Here is a 15,479-nt window from a genome sequence, read left to right as displayed (position 1 = left end):
CACTCGAAAGGCCTGACTTAAGGTCGTTCATTTATTCACTCAACATTAAGGAGTGCTTACCATGTGCCTGGTGCCAGGAGAAGGCTTTTGCAAATGTTCTATCATTTAATCCTCATAATAACCCTGCAAGGGAGAGACTATTCCTCTTCTTTTACAGAGAAGGAAACTGAGGGTCAGAGAAGTGAAGGGATTTGTCCAAGTTGCTTTTGCCAGCACTGGAACCAACTTCGTCTGACCCCAGGTGCTGTGTTCTCCCTGAACTCTGTGCTTTGGGGGCTGCAAAGGGAGTGGATGGGACCTCTGCCCAAATAGTGTGACTCAGAGCAGAACTCAGTCTTTGCCGTGTGAGTGGTCTGCAGTTTCAGAGCAGTGAAATGATTCTCCCCAGGTCAAATAAAGAGTCATTGGTACAGAGCTCGTATTCTTTAAGTCCTCTTCCATTTGGGGTGGGGGGGTTGGGGGTTGTATTTGGTTTGGTTTTGTTTGGTTGGTTTTAGCTTAGCTCTCCAAACCAGCCTGCCTCTCCAGCCATCCCATCCCCTGCCTAGATAATATACACTCTGCTTCCGGGGGCCTCTGGTCTTTCCGAAGGTGGAGGGCCAAAGAGAACTGGAGTTTAGTGAATAAAGCACTAGATGTGAATTAGAATTGGCGTTCTAATTCTAGCTCTGACGAGATTCACTCTAGGCCCCTGGTAAGGCCCTTTCATTTGGGATGAGTCACTTTCCCCTGTGTGAATGAGAATGGTTTACTTCAAAGAGGTAAAGAGATAAGTAATAATAAACTAAAAATAGTGCGCAGCCCTTTCTGTTGCCAAGGTGACATGTAATTGATGAGTGGAGTTACTTACTACAAGGCATGTTAGAAGGCGATGCCAATTAGAATCTATGTTCCTCTAGAATGGATCAGCAGTGAGAGAAAAGATGCCCCTCCCTGTAAAACGTGAAACTCCATCTTGGAAATTAAAGCAGCAAAAGCTATGTGAGGATTGTTTTCGTGGGAACGTCAGGGGTTTAGGGGTTTGAGGTTTGTTTGTTTTTGTTTTGTGGCTTTGGGGTTTTTGTTTTGTTTGGGTTTTTATACTAAAGCTGTTAATGGAACCAGTCCAGCTTGTCTGATGCTAAAAGCAGAAAGAGAAACTTATAGGAAATTAAATGTCTTCTGGATATGTCCACAAGACACCTATGGCCCCAAATAAAATGACACATCATCCTCACTGCAGGAGGCGCGCCCCCCAATTCCCTGCATCCCTGAACCATTTGTAACAGATATTCAGGAGTTGCTGAGGCATTTACCATATGCTACATCCCCTGGCAAGTTGAGTTTTTGCAGAATGAGTCAGCAGTACCTGAGTTGAGATAGGATTGGGGGAATTTAGAGAAAACAATACCTGTGAAAGGTTGAAGAGCTCCCATTCGGGACTGATTAGTGATACTTTTGGTCCGTAACACAATCCTTCCTCTGAATCCCATCCAATGCAGTAGATTTCAAATGTATTTCATGGTGGGGGCAGGGATATAATAGCTCAGTGGTAGAGTACTTGCTTAGCATGCATGAGGTCCTGGGCTCAATCCTCAGTGCCGCCATTAAAATAAATAAATAAAAATTTTAAAAAATAATAAAATGTATATCATAGAAAGGGTTTTGCTGCTGGCAGTCACTTTTCTCAGGTTGACTTTGGGAGCTTACAGTGTTAGTAGCAAATGTTTCTCTCTTCTCTCCCTCTGCATCCTACCCTCCTTGGTTTTTCAACTTTGAATTCCACATTTCTTTAATCTCTGTTGAGAAAGTCTCTAGGGTGTGCTGAGAGTGCTTGCTGGAAGACGTAAAGATGAAAAGGCTAGTCTAGGCTGGTTTGCAAGCCAGCAAGTCAGGAGACAGAACCCACGGGGAGCACGCACCAATCAGAGGTCTGGCTGGAGGGGCACGTTTGGGTTAACAGATCTACCACCCCTGTTGATTAAGGGTAACTGTCACACCATCTCTCTGGCATCCCATTGCCCTGAGATGAATCTTTTAGAACTTTAAGTATTAACAAACAAGAAAAAACCAGATTCCACCCCTGGCAATAGAGGGAAAGAGGCACCAGTGAAAGATCCCAAAGGCACACCGTAGAAGCTGTGGTCTACCCTGATGGAGTGAAAGGGAATAATGCTGCAATCTCATTCTGGGGCTTTTCCTTTTACCTAAAAGCATCACTAATGTCATCACCCCTGGCTTTCATTCACCTCAGGCACCAACCACCTTCCCCAAATCAATGCCTGTAGAAACAGCTGCCCCAGCCTCTCTTCCTCATTTGCACAGCCTTGTTGACAAAGCAGACTGCTGAATACTGAGGGGTCAGGTTTCTCATCAAGAGAACTTCATTTCAAATGAATATCTTCTGTGTTTGTAGGGAAGTTACTAATGTAGTATAATGACATGCCTGTCCTCCCTCTCCTTTCTGGGTCAGCAATTTTATACTTTCCCCCACACCAAAAATGACTGATTTGCAGTGTAGCCAATAGCACTGTTACAGTGGTTAGGGAAACTTTCCCAAAAGCAATCTGGAATGATACTTCATTCATGTATTCATTTAATAACTATTTATTGAATGCCTACTATGTATTAAGTATTGAGTCTACCCTCAAGGGAACTGGTGGAAACTTAAAAATTATAGAAACACAGAGAGATATACCTGTATATTTGTATTCACACACATTCAAATAAAATAAAACATGGGAAGTTGTAAGAACCAAAAGAGATAAAATGCTGTGGGCAGTCAAAGGGAGAAAACACTTCAGAAAAAGGCTTAATTGAGGAGGTAACATTTGATCTGGGTTCTAAAGGGTAGCTAATTACTATATCTTTACAAAGTGTGTAAATGTGTATGGGTTTATGAAATCTGGGTCAGGTTTAAATATACGAGATTGCAGGGGATGATGTTCTACACAGAGGGTACAGCAAGATCAAGGTCAGAAAAGACTGAGTTATGTACAGAGAACAGCAGTGGTTTGGTTTGGCTGGGCTGTGCACTACACAAGAGGGACAATTTGCCAAGAAGATTGGAAAAGTGGGTGGGAATTCCATCAGGCAGGGGCTGGAATTCTTAGCTATGAAAATTTGTACCATTTCTGTAAGCATTTGGGGAACTGCTGAAGGTTTTAGAATGAGGGAATAATATAATTAGAGCTTGCTCAGGAAGGTTAACACTCAGAAAAGAATCATGCCGTGCCTACTATACTGCTGTTATACAAAATATGGTTGTGAAGTGTCCGGCACAAGCACCTGATGCGTGGTAGCTCAGCAAATCGTGGAAGCAGGTATATTGTAGTGGTTTAGAGCATGGATTGCTGCCAGGCCACCTGGGTTCAAAAGCCAGAGCTGCCACTTAACAGCTGGGTCATCTTATAGAGATTTCTCAACCTCTCTGTGCTGCTGTTTCCCCATCTATAAAATAGGATTAATAATAATACCTATTTTATACATCGTTATGAGAGTCAGATGAACTAATACATATGAAGTGCATAGAACAGTGATCTCTTTTGGGTAAAATACTCAATAAATGTTAGCTGCCATTATGGTAATTTTTTTTCATGAAGGAGATGGAACTTGAGCTGGCCTTTCAAGAATAGTTATGATGTAGACATGTAGAAAGGTGACTTTCAGGCACAAGGAAGTACATGACAAAAAAGTATACTTGTAAGAAAGTGCAAGGTGAGTGAGGTGAACCATGAACAGTTCAGACTGCCTACAGAATAATATGGGTTAAGGAGTTACTGGAAAATAAGATAAAAAAGACTGGAGTCATATCATGAAGGACTTTAACTCATAGACTAAGAATTTTAAGCATTATCTAAAGACAATGGAGGGACATTGGTATTTTTGAGTAAGGAAGTAACTTGATCAAGACCATCCCTAAGGAAAGTTAATCTGATGGGGGTAGGTGTGTGTGTGATGGATTAGGGAGGTAAGAGACTTGAGGCAGAGAAATTAATTAGGAAGCTATTGGTGTAATCCACAAAGGAAATCATAAAGCCTTAATTACAGTCCTGCCATGAGAGGAGAGAGAAGGGAATGGGAGAGAGATTGGTGCAAGTCTGGTAACTGAAGAGGAGTTGGAAAAGGGAGGAATCAATCACAAAGAGCCTCAGTTTTGAACATGGGTTACCGAAAGGATGGGTTATTGTTAGCAGAGACAGAGAATAGAAGAAATAAGATGATAGGTTCAGCATGGTCAAAATGGAGCTGTAAATCACAGCTGAATTTGTAGAAATTGACAAGCTGATTCTAAAATTTATATAGAAATTCAACCCAGAATAGCCAACACAATCTTGAAAAGGAAGAACAAGGTTGGAGCATTTTCTAACTTTAAAATTTACTGCTGGGGAGTGTAATAGCTCAGTGGTAGAGGACTTAGCATGCACAAGGTCCTGGATTCAATCCCCAGTACCTCCATTTAAAAAAAAAAAAAACTTACTGCAAAGCTACTGTAATTAAGACAGTTTGGTGCTGACAATGAATGAGGCTAGACATACAGAGCAATGGAATAGATTTGAGAGTCCAGAAACATGTACAGTCAACTGAATTTATCCAAAGGATGCCAAGACAATTAAACGGGAAAGGAATAATCTTTTCATCAAATTGTGTTGGGACAACTGGATCACATACAAAAGAATGGATTTGGACCCATACTTCACACCATATACAAGAATTAGGTCCAAATAGCCTAAACAGTCAAAATGTAAGAGCTGGAACTATAAAATTATTAGAATAAAACATAATTGTAAATGTTCATGACCCTGAACTAGATAATGCTCTCTTAGACATAACACCAAAAACACAAGCAACAGAATCAATAGAGATAAATGGGATTTCATCAAAACTTCAAACTTTTGTGCTTCAAAGGACACTATCAAGAAAGTAAAAGACATTCAATAAAAAAATGTTTAAAAAAAAAGACAGCCCATAGAATGGGAGAAAATTTTTGCAAATTGTATATCTGATAAGGGACTTGTATTTATAATATATAAACACTTACAAATCAATATTAAAAAGACAAATGACCCAATTGAAAAATGGACAAAGGACTTGCATAGACATTGCTCTAAAGAAGATGTACAAATGGCCAAACAGCACATGAAGATATACTCAACATCAATAGTCATCAGTGAAGTGCAAATCAAAACCACCATGAGATGCCACTTTATACTCACTAGGATGGTAATCATAATCATAATCATAATCATAATCATCATCATCATAATAATAATAATAATAAAAAACAGAAAATAACATTTTGGTGAAGATGTGGAAAAGAATTGAAACCCTCATACATTATACATTGCTGATGGGAATGTAAAATGGTACAGCCCCTATGGAAAATATTCTAGAGTTCCTCAAAAGGTTAAATATAGAGTTACCATATGACCCAGCAATTCTACTACTAGGTATATTAGAGAAATGAAAACATGTCCACACAAAAACTTGTACACTAATGTCCATAGCAGCATTTTTCATATTAGCCAAAAAGTATAGAAATAATCCAAATGTCCATCAGCAGATGAATGATGAATAGATAAAGAAAATGTGATATATACAAACAAAGGAGTATTATTTGGCCATAAAAAAGAAATGAAGTACTGATGCATGGATGAACCTTGAAAACTTTATGCTAAATGAAATGAAGAGGCCAGTCACAAAAGATCATGTATTATATAATTCCATTTATATGAAAGGTCAAAATTAGACAAATCCATAGAGACAGAAAGTAGATTACTGGTTGCCAGGGACCAGGGGTTGAAGAGTGGTGGGAATGGGTCATAACTGCTATTGGATACAGGGTTTCATTTTGGGAGGATAAAAGTGTTCTAAAATTCATTGTGGTGATGGTTGCACAACTCTATGAATATACTAAAAGCTGTTGGATTTTACACTTTAAACAGGGGAATTGTATGGTATATGAATCTCTATAAAGTCGTTCTTAAAAGATTTTTTTTTAAAGTACTTTGTAATGGAGCTGTAGCCATTGATGCCCAACTGCAGATTTTTGAGTGGTATCAACTGACCATTGCTTTGGAGAAGTTGAAAAAGGTAACAGAGAAATGGCTTTGGGATATCATGACTCAGAGATCTCGCTCCCTTCAAGAGAACAGTTTCAGGAGAGCAGTGAGAGTGCTAAAAGTGGATTGCAAGAAGTATGCATAGGTGGCCAGTAAGGAAAGATTTGGCGGTGCTGAGAAGGGAGGAGGAGATGGGAAACTCGTAACCTAAAGGAACGGAATGAGTAGGAAAGCAAAGACTAAGTATGTAGGAAAGAGCTCACTGGTGGTACATGGCCCTCAGAACAACAGGAAAGAGGGATCTAGTGCCCAGCTGGTGAAATTAGCCTCAAGGAAGAGGAGGAACATGAGGGAAGACATTTTCAGATAAAGAAAAGAGGTAGAGGAAGGTGTTTATTACACACAGCTTCAACCAAGTCACTCAAGCATGAGGCAGCAAAGGTTTGATCTGGAAAGATACGCACCAAACTTCTCATCCTTGGCTGAGCTGGTTGAAACTGCGTGTAATGAATCGGCAGTTACCTCTAGAGAGCGGGTGGAGATAGCGAAAGGAGATTTTCCACTTTCATTTGATAGACGTTTATATTTGATTTTTTTTCAGCATCAAGAATGTACTCTTATGATATTGGTATTTTTAAAAAATTAGACTAGATGCTGCAAGAAACGTAATCATTTACCAACTGGAGGTGAAGCAAAGAATTGCCAAGCTGCACAGAGGGAGTGGCACGTATTAATCACTCAATGAATGTTTGTGGAATTTGTGGAGTTGGGGCTGTAACGTAAAATGTAGCAGAAGCAATTGGTTTGATTTCACAGCTTTCTCCAGCAGAACAGAGCAGAAAATTCTGACCGTGGGATTTATCCAAGGGCTTAAGGGTTGACAAGGCAAAAATGGCAAACATGTTAGGGAATTAAGTACGTTTTAAATGACTTCTCCAAAATAAGCACTGAAGCACATCAGGTCAAAAGATAGGCTGGTGGACATTGAAAATATGAGAAAGACTAAGATACAGGAGTTATAAAGAGAATAGAGAGCAAGCTCAGTGAAGGAAACACAGAAGGAGAGAAAACTGTACACAGAAAAAGTAGCTCAGAGTTCAGGGTCTTAGAGGTGGAGCAATTCCAAGTGCTTTGTTATCAGCCTCCAAAACATGGCTATACCCAGCGATAAGTCAGGCAGAGAGCAGGGGGACATCACTATTGTTCAAAAGGTAGAGAAACTATGATGTCAGAGAGTTAGGCGGGTCATGGGGGAAGGTGCAGCTCTCTTGTTCAGTGCAGTAAACTCATTGCTCAACCTAGTGCCTGGTAAGTAGGCATTCCGTTAACGTTCATTGAATTAATGAGTGAATGGATGGATGGATGGATGGAATATTATAGCATTTATCATAGTTATTTGTTTTCCTGTTTTCTTCCCCTGCTGGACCATAGGCTCCTGGGATCTTACTTGTCTCTGTATTTCTAGTGCCCAGCACAGGGAAGAGTAGGTGCTTGAATCAAGATTTGAGTGAGTGAATGAATATTGAACTGCAGAGAATGATGACGAGGAAAGGGAAAGACAGAAGGATTGTGAACCAGGTGCTAAAATCCTCAAGGAAGGGGAAAAGAGTATATTGTAGGTCTATAGATAAGAACTTTGATAATATCTGAGTAGTATAAACAAATGGCATTGACCTCCAAAGAGGAGAAATTGGTAAGAGGGAGGAAAACTTGATTTGGAAGTAGTAATAGGAAAAGAAATATACCAATTTCTCTCTCCACATTCCCCATGAATTCTGGAGGAATGGGCACAGCGTGTTACCTCCTTTGACCGCTATTACCTAACCCTCTCAATTTTTTCCAAACTTGCCTCACCTTGCTTCTTTTTGCTCTTGTGCCTGGAATGCTTCAAGACCCTTATTGCCAACCCTTCTACCTGCAGACTTTCTCTCTTTGGCCTTCGGTGCAACAGCAAAAATCAAAGTTCCTAAGCATTATTTTTCAGCAGCGTCAGAACTGATCTCATACTTCTCCAGTGTCTCCCATTTGAGCATTGAACCAAATGAAAACTTCCAGTTTTGAATTTAAGATTATCCACCATGTAACCCTCTCATGTGATGTAAGCTCTCCTCACTTCCAGTTGCTTTGACATTTACACTGTGTACCAAATACCCTACTTTTTCCAAAGCTTCTAATTAGAGAAAAGATAATTCTTTTCTCTTCCCATCCAGAGCCCTCTTCATCTGAACTCCCTGAGGGCTCATTTTCCCTTCCTGTCCATCATTAAAACAACTCTCTCAGAAGCACCTGCCTCCCTTTATCCTTTCCTCACTCGTAGTACCAAACACTCGTAAATGTTGGATATATATGCTTTTCTTGTGTGTCAGTATGTCTTCCCTATCAATTCTACCACAGGACTATCTCCCAGATGCATCTCTTCCTCCTGACTCTTGCTGCCCCTGGCCCGGCTGGTTGCAAAAGCCTCCCAAGAACCTCCACTGTATCCTACAGTATGGTCAGAGTATCTTTTCAAATATAAATCTAATTATGCCATTAGTGTACGTGCATGTCCGCGCGTACACACACACACATACACACACAAGTTTGACACATTTCACACCCTTTAAGCCCAAACTCATTATTTCACCTGGCCTACCTGGCCCTTTGTGCCCTAACCTACATTTACTTCACCAGCCTCGCTCCCACCACTCTCTGTTCCAAGCCTTCATACTTTTTGTCTGGTTCCTTCTGGAAACCTAGTCCTTTACCCATAGTCCCCACAACCCTCCCTGTGTCCAACTCCTCTACCTTCACCCCACATGCCTGTAAACTTCTCCTAACCTTTTTTTTGAAATTTTTATTTCGAGATAATCATAGATTCACAGGAAGTTGTAATGAAATGTACAGAAACTCTCATTCACTCTTCCTCCAGCCTTCTTCAGTGTTGCCATCTTGCACAATTATAGCACAACATCAAAATCAAGAAGTTGGCTTTGGTATAATTTTTAGAGCTTATTTAGTCTTCATCAGTTATACATGCACTCGTATATGTGTGTGTGTGTGTGTGTGTGTGTGTGTGTAGGTCTACGGAATTTTTATCACATGTGTAGCTTTGCATAACTACAGCTACCAGCACAATCAAGATACAGAACTGTACCATCACCACAAGGCTCTCTCATACTACCCTTTTATAGCCACATGCATCCCTAACCCCTGGCAACCACTAATCTGTTCTCCATCTCTATGATTGTTAATTTCTCAAATGATATATCAGTGGAATCACGCAGTACAGATTTAGAGACTGGCTTTATTCACCCAGCATCATTCCCTTGAGATCCATCCACATTTTTTTGCTCGTATCCATAGTTAACTTCTTTTCATTGATAAGTGATATTCCAATGGTATGGATGTACCATTCACTTGTTTGTTTAACCATTCACTTGTTGAAGTACATCTGAGTTGTTTCCAGTTTGGCTTGTTACAAATAAAGCTGCTGTGAACAAGCTCCTCTATGCAAATAAGTCTTAATTTCTCTTGAATAAATGCCTAAGAATGCAATTTCTAGATTGTATGGTAGGTTTAGTTTTAGTTTTGACAGAAACCTCCAAACTCTTTTCCAGAGGGGCTCTACCATTTCACATTCTCATCTAAAAGGTGTCTGTGATCTAGTTTCTCCACATCCCCACCAGCAATTGATATTATCACTATTTTTCACTTCAACCGTTTTGATAGATGGCTCATTTTATTTCTCCTCATCTTTCAAGACCTGTCAAGAATTACTCTGTAGAGCCTTTTCTGACATCCCCTGGAAAACGTGATTACTCCCGCCTATGTGCCATCTCTGATACTTCATTTATCTTTGTGTTTTAATTATTTATTGACACGATCTGAGTCTTCCCCTCTGTTCTGAGCTATGTGAAGATAAGAGCTGTGCCATATTCATCTTTTTTTTTCCCTGTGGCATCTGGTACAGTTGCACGCTGAACACACAGAGGGCACTCAGTAAATGCGTGCCAAGTGAGGGAAGGAATGAATGGAAAAAACGGTAGTCTTGCTTGTGCTCCCCCCCAATCCCCATTAAGTTATAAACCTTTTTAAAACAGAGATCACGCCTTCGTCTGTGTCTCCCGGCAGCAGCTAATAGGGTGCTCTGTATGTGTAGCTGCTCAATAAATGTTGGCTAACCATTCAGGTGGCTTATCTTCCCTCTGCACCCAGGAGATAAGCGCATGAAAAAGAGAACAAGCCCAAGTAGTCCTGTATTAAGGATCATATGTCATAAGTTTTATAATATTCTTATAATCTCCACAATCACTCAACATTTGTCTGCGTAGATGAGAAATCAAAACAAAACAGTCTTTTGAGTCAAAGAATGCCCCTGCAGCTGAACACTTTTCAATAGTTTCAATACCCTGGTTACATATGAATTGGGGAGGACGGCATTTTATATCCCTCAATTCTTTCTGCAGTTTCAGAAGGATCTGGGATTTTTCCATTTTTGCTGCAATGGTGTAATTTGACATGTTGATTATGAAGGGGTCATTAACCCCAACATTTTTGATCACTTTTTGACTCTGCATTTTCTCAACTCTGAAGTATGTTAATTTGCACTTGTTTATATGTCTCTGGAAGAGTTACTCAAGCCCTCGAGAACTGGTGTGTGTTTTGTCTGGGAGCTAGATTGTAAGCCCCTCGAGAGCAGGGACCTTATAACTCCTAGGAATGCCTTCTGGACATTGTCAGTGTTCAATTAATGATAATACTGGGAGCCTGACTAAGGTCATCTGTCACACTGACAACTTCCTTTTCATCTCTAAGGCTCCAAACTGTCCAAAAAAAAAAAAAAAGGGCTGCTAGATTGATTCGATAGCATTGAATGATTCTGCCTCAGATTGTGTTCATTATTACCCACTACATTCTTTAGAATGCTTTCAGTTTTATAATTTAGGGTCCATTGTTAATGGTTCCCTTCCCTATAATACTCTGGTTACATACAAGTTGGGGAGGGCTGCATTTCATAACCCAGAAGTCCTTTAGCCTAATAAAAAGTAAGCGGATAACATCGGTGCTTTCAAAGCATGTGATTCTCTTCACTAGCCCTCATTGATAACTAGCTGATAAACTCCAAATATGTTGACAATCTTAAATTATCAGAAATAATCCTTAATAATATTGTATTCAGGGTATTTGTCCTATTTTCACAGCTTATAAAGTTGGGGTAAATATATATACTATGTCCTGTGGCTGTTGATGTTAAATTAAGATGAATATTTAAAGGCAGTCTGCATTCTAAACAGAAAAACAAATTCAGTCCTTGGTGAGGCTAGGGGAGTGATTTTTCCGTAAGTCATGTTTACTACAGTATAATTCATATGCCGTCTGATTAACCCTTTGGAAATGGAAAGTCTGATGAGTCTGACAAGTTGGGGTTATTCCCCTTCACTATTAGCTGATTCTACTATACCTCCAACTGCACACATCACCACTCTGAGTTCAAATTGACCTATCTTTTTCTGACATCTTGTCTCCTTTCTCTTTTCTACAGTGTACTAAAGGAGGTCTACATAGCCTTTAATCCAAAAGCAGTGGTCCTACAGCTGGGAGCTGATACGATAGCTGGGGATCCCATGTGCTCCTTTAACATGACTCCCGTGGGAATTGGCAAGTGTCTTAAGTACATCCTTCAGTGGCAACTGGCAACACTCATTTTGGGAGGAGGTGAGTACAAAGGAAGGTCACTAGGAGAACTTGTTGACCTTCCACCATGTTTTGTCCATTGACGCTGAGGAAAACTTGGCTTTTGTAGATTGACTAATACCAACCTACCTATGGTCCCAAAGCCTGAGTCAATGAACTCGGCCACTTTCACATTTCAGCATTGGGAAGTACTCTGATACACTTCCTCAGCCTGGCATGTGCTTGACTCCTTGGCACCCTGTAGTCTTAAGTTTCCATTCCTGAAGCAAAGATGCTTTGGTGACACCAGATCTCATTAAGAATGGAGGATATTAAACCCAGTGGACTTTGATCCATCTTCTCTCAGTATAGTTTTTGATTCCCACATCTTATCATCACCTTTTGGAAACATACCACTAAAATTCTAACCCTACTCACATATAAGTAGTAAACACACGAATTAATTGAATATCTAAGCTGAATTCAAGAGCAACTTCTCCCCCACTAAAAAAAAAAACATGGATTTGTAACAATAAAGCAGAATTGAGAGATCTAAAGTGCCTCTTGGGCATTCTTGCCTTCAGCGAGTACTGATGTTTTGTATTATTTAACCAATGAAAAGTGGGGTCTATTCAATAGAAGCATTCATACAGTTGTGAAAGGGACCTTTTACTACCTCAACTACCTCTGAAGATGTCTTGCTTAGAATCTTCTATCTGGCACAATTTTTATTTCATTAGATGAATGGATTGGTGTGTGAAAATAACATGGTCAAGCAGACTGAGCTTAAAATGTATGTATTGTGGAACAGCAAATAGTTTGCTGTTTGTCAACCTCTTGTAAAAACCAAGTTACCCTAGAAGGATCAAAATTAAAGGTGCTTATAAGAGACAACCTCTAGAAAAGCTGGCAAGAAATGTATTAACTTCAACTCAGGGAAAAGATAAAATTGATAAGTACTGCATGACATATTACTTTCCCTGATGGCACTAAAGACGGTGATTATGATACAAGTACAGCCAACAAGAAGAAAAAAGCCCTTTCCACAATCCATATCTGTGTGAATCCAACTTTTGTTTGAGGCTACAGCCTTTACTTAGCATTTTTCAAAGCGTCTTTGCTTCTTCAGCCCCAAGTTTTGGCTCTTGAATATATGACTCTTCTTCTGCAATATGTGTATTCCTGAAAATACCTGTGCATGAATGGAATTTTTGCAAATCAAATCATATTGTGTATGCGCCAGAAAGAGCTTGCTACTTAAAACCTATAGTGACTCTTTTTGAAATCCAATACTCAAACCCAATAAGTTGATCTTATAAATTTAGATTTTTCCAAGGCAGGGGCATTTAAAGTAATACCTGTGCTATTTCACCTAAATTCTCCACCTCCAATAACACATAGACAATTAGCAGAGATGGCCATGTCCCCAAGCTTCAGTGGACCCCATCGAGGCCTAAAAGACACATTGCAGAAGCCCCAGCATCCCTGATCTTTCAAGGAGTAGAAAAGCTTAAGAAAATGGTGGCCATATGTCTCAATTTATACATGTTATTCTGACGTGATTATTAATAGTGTCCCTTCTTACTCTTAAAAGTGCACCATTTGGGATGATAAATGATACGGTCACCCTCCCTAAAATAGACCAGGTTCTATTTCCTGCAGGCTGCATTGAGGTTAGGAAATCATTCCATTTTATCCTTACACTCTTGGAATTTAGCTAAAGGCCAATGTTCTAATGCTTGCATGGCAGAACGCATGTATTCAGCACAAAAATATGCTGATTATTAGCCAGTATAATATGGCTGCCGGGTGACTGTGACAGGACCTGATGAGATGGGTCAGGGCGTCAATCAACAGTCCCTTCCTCATCTCATTCTCTTTGATCTCTGTCACTCAGTCTGTGTTTGGTGAGGAAAAGGAATGCTGATATTAAAAGAAGGAAGTCTGTTTCTGTCAGCATTTTCCTTTTCTCTTTCCTGAAGGTTTCCAGGACTCTGTCTGCCAATAGTTTAACATACAAATCACATCCAGCAGTCATTGTATAGAATTGGTGCCAAATTCATCACAGAACCCTTCACTTGGAGTATGTCGCCCCAAGCGATCCGAGTTCCAGGGATCTCAATCTTACCGATGACTCTTGAGGGAATTAAGGAGCTTGAAGTCCTCAGGTGCATGCTTGTTCAGAGACGAGGGCCGCTTTAATCTTCTTGGGCCTTGGACTTCCCAGTTCCACCCTGTACATGATCTGACTGGTCCCCTAAATTCTGCCTACTAGGTGGTTCAGAAATATCAGAAAGAGGTGTTTAGGTGAAATTCTGCAAGTTGGAATTATCTTCTTGGCCCTTTTATTAAAACCTTTTTTTCTCCTTCCTTACCCCTCCCCTTCCCTCTCCTGCTGTTTTGTGACTATTCTTTCCTAACATCACAATTCTTGATGGAGACAGGAGGCTATAACCTTGCCAACACGGCTCGATGCTGGACATACTTGACCGGGGTCATCCTAGGGAAAACACTATCCTCTGAGATCCCAGATCATGAGGTAAGTAAGGCTCTGACAAGTCCTCTCTTCTTTAAGGGGAAGAGCTGAGTCATTCCACCTAATCAAAATCACGTCCTCACCACTCAATACCGTTTTGTTGAGAGACACTCCAATAACAATAACATACTGTCTTGGCAGAATAGTGGACTCTTGTTCCAAAATATCCAAGACCTTCTGCCTTTTTTTTACAAGAGATCTCAAAGGCCAACCAACTTTAATTTCTCAATTAATTACAGAGACTGTGGGAAGGGGTCACCTGTTCACACAAAGAACTCTTTGGAATATGTGCGTATTTTCATCCCCTAGCATCAAAAAAGAAGGGGCAGTTTTTGAAATGTGTAAGCTGGGTCCTTCTCTATCTTTAAAAAGTCTTATAGGCAGTGTGTCACACCTATGTTCTTCAGTGGTAGTCCTGGTCTCTCAGTGTTCTTTGACTAATGTCAAATTTAACAAAACACATAATCACCACAAAGACAGGTCTGGTATTTTTCCAGTGATCAGTGAGTGGCATACAGAAGTTAGGGTAGGACCATCCAAAATGTGAAACATGTTATTTGAACCTTTGCCATGTTCTTTAGTCATATGAGATGGACTTTCCATTTTCCAAAGCTGTCTGTTCTAGTTTTCTCAAAACAGGTTTAATAGAAAGCTCTCTGAGACCTGTGAGTGCGCTGATGATCCCTTATCTGAAGGTGTACCCCTTCTCTTCCCATCACTCCCTGCCGACACCTGGCAGGAAGCCTGTTATCCCAGATCAGGATGTGTAGCTGCAGGCCTTAGACTGTGTGACTTATAATAATGCATCAGTGACTGTAGCCCCACCTTCTCAAGCCATTTCCCAAGGAGTGGAGATGGTATTTGGGCTATAATATTTTGATTCCTGCAAGATGCAAAATGTACCCTCGGGAGCATTATGCTTTTTCAAGTTACTATTATTTTTTAAAAATTAGAAACAACTTAAACTAATTTCCTTCCAATTTTCTCCAGAGCACAGATGAGGTATAATATGTATCTCAGAAAAACCACTCAATGTGTCTAGAATACAAATAGAAGGCACGCTGTAATTTGAGACAATTTGCTGGTGTCAGGGTTAATAGAAGTTTCTTTTCTTGACTTGACTTAGCTCTATTCAGTATTTGGAAGCTTTATGAAATATAAAGGTAAGTGAACAAATTACATTTGTGAACAAATATAATCGCTGTTATTGCTGTGGGAATATCTTAGATTGCATTGTAATTTAAAGC

General features: G+C 40.0%; 1 protein-coding gene across 3 annotated transcripts in view; it reads left to right on the top strand.

Annotated features, from left to right (window-relative positions):
- Positions 1-15,479, top strand: part of HDAC8 (histone deacetylase 8) — a 178,548-nt gene that overhangs the window by 75,114 nt on the left and 87,955 nt on the right. For all 3 annotated transcript variants that reach the window (XM_032474366.1, XM_032474364.1, XM_032474365.1), the window contains exons 8-9: positions 11,566-11,738; positions 14,141-14,235. In XM_032474366.1, coding sequence (XP_032330257.1) covers positions 11,566-11,738; positions 14,141-14,235 — 268 coding nt within the window. The remainder of the gene's footprint in view (positions 1-11,565; positions 11,739-14,140; positions 14,236-15,479) is intronic.

The sequence above is a fragment of the Camelus ferus genome, chromosome X (genome assembly GCF_009834535.1).
Source record: "Camelus ferus isolate YT-003-E chromosome X, BCGSAC_Cfer_1.0, whole genome shotgun sequence".
Classification (NCBI taxonomy): domain Eukaryota; kingdom Metazoa; phylum Chordata; class Mammalia; order Artiodactyla; family Camelidae; genus Camelus; species Camelus ferus.
The sequence above is the reverse complement of the archived record's forward strand: the minus strand, read 5'-3'. Positions and strand labels throughout refer to the sequence as shown.